The sequence below is a fragment of the Phyllobates terribilis genome, unplaced genomic scaffold (assembly GCF_046119375.1).
Source record: "Phyllobates terribilis strain yellow unplaced genomic scaffold, ASM4611937v1 Scaffold_136__1_contigs__length_4911898, whole genome shotgun sequence".
NCBI classification, from domain to species: Eukaryota; Metazoa; Chordata; class Amphibia; order Anura; family Dendrobatidae; genus Phyllobates; species Phyllobates terribilis.
Window position 1 is genome coordinate 433,966 of NW_027362896.1, and position 5,473 is coordinate 439,438.

Below are 5,473 nucleotides of genomic sequence, written 5' to 3' on the forward strand. Positions count from 1 at the left end.
GGGTGAGGAGGGAGCGCACGGCTCCGCTCAACCCACACAAAGCTCCTCTCCCTACACCTCGTACACGCGTGGCTCTGCTCCATACACCTGGTACACGCATTTCTCTGTATGCCTTGTATACACGCGGCTCCGCTCCGTACACCTCGTACACGCACGTCTCCGCTCCGTACACCTCGTACACGCACGTCTCCGCTCCGTACACCAGGTACACGCGCGGCTCCGCTCCGTACACCTCATACACGCGCGGCTCCGCTCCGTACACCTCGTACACGTGCGGCTCCGCTCCGTACACCTCGTACACGCGCGGCTCCGCTCCGTACACCTCGTACACGCGCGGCTCCGCTCCGTACACATCGTACACGCGCGGCCCCGCTCCGTACACATCGTACACACGCGGCTCCGCTCCGTACACCTCGTACACACGCGGCTCCGCTCCGTACACCTCGTACACGCGGCTCCGCTCCATACACCTCGTACACGCGCGGCTCCGCTAAGTACACCTCGTACATGCGCGGCTCCGCTCCGTACACCTCGAACACGCGCGGCTCCGCTCCGTACACCTCGTACACGCGCGGCTCTGCTCCGTACACCTCGTACACGCGCGGCTCCGCTCCGTACACCTCGTACACACGCGGCTCCGCTCCGTACACCTCGTACACACGCGGCTCCGCTCCGTACACCTCGTGCACACGCGGCTCCGCTCCGTACACCTCGTACACACGCGGCTCTGCTACATCCACACTGTAAACCCCTCCTGACCCCACACATAAACTTCAGCTCATCCAGCACCATGACAACCAGCACAGCAGAGTCCTGCATCCACTGAGGCCCCTGATCATGTGACCCCTGACTCCTCCCCTCCTGTGACCTCATCACAGCTCCTGTGCGCACAGAGCAGCCATCTTCCTTCCATTTAGGATCCTGTAGATTCAGTCGTTCTCATCATTATCTTCCATCTTCTAGAAAATTTACCTTAAACCTTAGTGGATGGAGAAGGAGAAGAAGAAGATGGTGGAGAGGATATTACACCTCACCCTAGAGATCCTCTTCCGGCTTACTGGAGAGGTGAGAGATTCTGATGACGTCACATTACATCATTCTTATCTATGGGAATAACAGATGGACAGAACTGGGGAGGTGAGGACTCTGGAAATGTCTGAAGGGAGATTTATTAATGTGTCTCTCCATAACCAGGATTACACAGTAGTGAAGAAGACCTCTAGTGGGCGCTGTCAGGACCCTGTGTCTGAGGGATGGGGAAGACCCCTGAGCCCAATCACAGGACCTCCACCTCAACCCCTGATACATGAGGACATCAATGACCAGAAGATCCTAGAACTCACCTACAAGATGATTGAGCTGCTGACTGGAGAGGTGACACTGCTGGGAATGCTGGGACATTATACAGTAATGCTATGGAGGGATCGGGGGGGTGACGGTATCATTGTATGTGTCAGGTTCCTATAAGATGTCAGGATGTCGCCGTCTATTTCTCCATGGAGGAGTGGGAGTATTTAGAAGGACACAAAGATCTGTACAAGGACGTCATGATGGAGGTTCCCCAGCCCCTCACATCACCAGGTAATAGACAGGACTAAATACACATGGCCTATAATTATCTGTATGTAAAGAATGAATTCAGCCCCTGTATGTGTTTCCTCCAGATCTATCCAGTAAGAGGACAACACCAGAGAGATGTCCCCGTCCTCTTCTTCCACAGGACTGTAAACAAGAAGATCCCAATGTTCCTCAGGATCATCAGGTAGATGGAGAGAAGGTGTCATGAGATCTCCCCTATGATGTGTAGACGGCTGTGAAGGTCTTGTGCTCAGTCTTGTTTTATCCACCAGTATTATATGTTTTATACTTGTGTAATGAGAACGGTGGAGATGGCAGGATTAGAGCTGATCATAGATGGGACTTCTCATCTGTCTGTGACTTTTACAATATTTGTTTCAGGGTGAAGATCTGACCCATATTAATACTACAGAGACATATGTGAGGGGTGATGAGCGGTGTAAGGAGGAGATTCCTACATATGACCACCCAGGTGAGTACTGACCACTAAATGCAGAGAAGTCACAGATCCTGTGGTCATTATATTATGAGTTTGATCACACAAGTAATTGACGTGCATTTTACTTTCAGATAGATTTGATGCGTAATAAAAAAAGCTTTTTTTTTCACTTTTTTTGATTAACGCGTTTTGGCAGCAAATCTTTAATGCTCAGAGTTTTATTTTCTGCAGAAAGGCACCATGTCTCCAATTGTAATGTAATTGTGAGTTGCCAGATTACAGCTGAATGTCAAGAAGAGAGCCGGGTCACACACAGAAGTCAGGCAGGTGGACATCTAAGCTGGAGAAGCCAAGGTCAATATCTAGCAGCAGTACACGTCCCGGAAGGGCAGTCAAGTGAGAAGCCAAACCGTTCTGCGGTCAACAAGAAGTATGTAGGCAGATCAGGAAAGGGTTGAGAAGTAGGGTCAGGTAATAATCTGGTCAAAGCCCAGTTTTGATTCTCCATTGAACATTTCACTAGAAAAGATCAGTGACAATACACACAAAGGAAATAAACGTGTCTATAACAAAACAGGTGTAATTGCAATAATGTCCTAGGAGAAATACTTCATTTTCTGGAACAATTTTAAGGGCGCCAACTATTTCAACCATGACTGTGTACAGAGAAATGTGAGACAATATAGAGATTAAAAATACAATTTATTAGATCGCAGTTGAAAACACCTTAAAATACAAAAAGCCATTTAAGAGGGATAAATGTAATCACAAAAAACAATGGAATGAGGCATCTGAATGAGTCCTGGATAAGTCTTGAAGGGGTATTCCCATCTCCAAAATCCTATCCCGAAATATAGTAGGTGTGATAATAATAATAGAAAATACCTCCAATTAGAAATGTACTCCGAGTGTTCTGGGATCACCACGCTGACGTACCGACCCCCATCACCTTCCAGCAGAAGCACAAGGTGGGAGAGATAACATTCGTGACTGTTCGCACACCGGATTGTTATTGTCGGGGAAGTTCACGATTCGGACCTCGGCCCCCATCAGTCACTCCAGACCACAGTCCATCCTGTTAGTTATGGCGACCCTGGATATCTTGTAGCTCTTGCCCAGGTCCAGCTTCCACCAGGGATCCTTCTCCAGGTTGGTGTGGGTGCAGAAGTCACTATTGAAGTCGGTGTCTTTGTTCTCATCGATGGCATTCTTAGCCAATATGCTCCTGGTGACATACGGATAGTCCGACACCTGGGAGGCCACTCCGGTCCTTGCTATGTTTGTGGCTCCAGGTGCAGGAGCACATCCCAGAGCCAGAACCACAGATCCCAGTAGAATCAGAGAAGATATAAGATTCATCCAGATTGTGTAGGAGCTGCTCCTGTGAGTACAGACTGCAGGGAATAGTCACTGATTACCAGGGAACCAGCATTTATCAGATGTGGAGATTACACAGGACCTTCACTTACATCTCCTGCAGGATGAATCTTGTATCTTCTCTGATTCTACTGGGATCTGTGGTTCTGGCTCTGGGATGTGCTCCTGCACCTGGAGCCACAAATATAGCAAGGACCAGAGTGGCCTCCCAGGTGTCGGACTATCCGTATGCCACCAGGAGCATATTGGCTAAGAACGTCATCGATGGGAACAAAGACACCGACTTCAATAGTGACTTCTGCACCCACACCAACCTGGAGAAGGATCCCTGGTGGAAGCTGGACCTGGGCAAGAGCTACAAGATATCCAGCGTCGCCATAACTAACAGGATGGACTGTTGCCCTGAGCGACTGATGGGGGCCGAGGTCCGAATCGGGAACTCCCCCGACAATAACATTCCAGTGTGCGGCACAGTCACCAATGTGGTCTCTGCCACCTTGTCCTTCTGCTGTAAGGGGATGGAGGGTCGCTACGTCAGCGTGGTGATCCCATGACACTCGGAGTACCTGTCTATGTGTGAGGTCGAGGTTTATTCAGACTCCAATTAGAAATGTGGTATAGTTCTCCTGATTCTTTGTCACTTACCCCATGTGCAGAGCATTGCAGTAGCTTAGGTATCCATAGTTATGACCACTAGCAACTAACTTGCAATGCCCTGAACATGGGGTAAGCGACATAGCGAATCAGAAGAACTATACTACATTTCTAATTGAAGATATTTGCTAATCTTATTTTTATTACACCTACTACATATTGGGATAGTTTCTCGGAGATGGGAATACCCCATCTTACATATTTTTATGGCGTGAATTTTTATCTGTTGCTGTAGATTGTAATGTAATAAGGCTTATTTTTAATCCTCCTTTTATTGCCTGGAACGTTTCTGCCTGTATGTATTATGTTTGTCGATTGTATATTAGGGATTCAGTACCATGGGATTTGTGCAGAGGTGGCTCACCACTGTCTTAGGTCATAGTTTCATTATACTTTGATTTGTATAGAATTATGTATAGAGAAATGTTATAAAATATAAGGAATTGATATAAAAAAATAATATAATCAGATTTATTCTTGGCAGATGACTGTGGTGTCAAACCAGATACCCATGAAAAGCGTGCCATTATTCCAGCTATACCTCCAGCCCTTCAGAGCAAAAATCAATCATCTGAGCCTTTTCAATCCGTCATCTACTTGGATTCATCACAGACTGTTAAGCAAAATGAAAGCCAGAGAAGGGATGTCGAACATCAAATAATTCCCACAGGGAAGAAACCATTTTCCTGTTCAGAATGTGGGAAATGTTTTAAAACTAAATATAAATTGCTTATGCATCAAAGAAGTCACACAGGAGAAAAGCCGTTTTCATGTCCAGAATGTGCAAAATGTTTCAGTGAGAAGTCAAATTTGCTTAAACATTACAGAAGTCACACAGGAGAGAAGCCATATTCATGTTCAGAATGTGGGAAATGTTTTATCCAGAAATCAGATCTTCATAAACATCAAAGATTTCACACAGGAGAGAAGCCATATTCATGTTCAGAATGTGGGAAATGTTTTATACAGAACTCAGATCTTCATGAACATCAAAGATTTCACACAGGAGAGAAGCCATATTCATGTTCCGAATGTGAGAAATGTTTTAAAACTAAATATAAATTGCTTATGCATCAAAGAAGTCACACAGGAGAAAAGCCATTTTCATGTTCAGAATGTGCGAAATGTTTCAGCTATAAGTCAAATTTGCTTAAACATTACAGAAGTCATACAGGAGAGAAGCCATATTCATGTTCAGAATGTGGGAAACGTTTTATCCAGAAATCAGATCTTCATAAACATCAAAGAATTCACACAGGAGAGAAGCCATATTCATGTTCAGAATGTGGGAAATGTTTTATCCAGAAATCAGATCTTCAAAAACATCAAAGAATTCACACAGGAGAGAAGCCATATTCATGTTCAGAATGTGAGAAATGTTTCACGCAGGGTTCATGTTTAATACAGCATATACAGTTACACAAA

The 5,473-nt window shown here is 45.9% G+C and overlaps 1 protein-coding gene across 1 annotated transcript; it reads left to right on the top strand.

Annotated features, from left to right (window-relative positions):
- The first annotated feature begins 3,498 nt into the window (after positions 1–3,498).
- On the top strand, positions 3,499–3,948 carry LOC141204991 (pentraxin fusion protein-like). The gene has a single exon (XM_073664045.1). It carries the CDS (start codon positions 3,499–3,501, stop codon positions 3,946–3,948), a length of 450 nt encoding a protein of 149 aa, XP_073520146.1.
- The last annotated feature ends 1,525 nt before the right edge of the window (positions 3,949–5,473 follow it).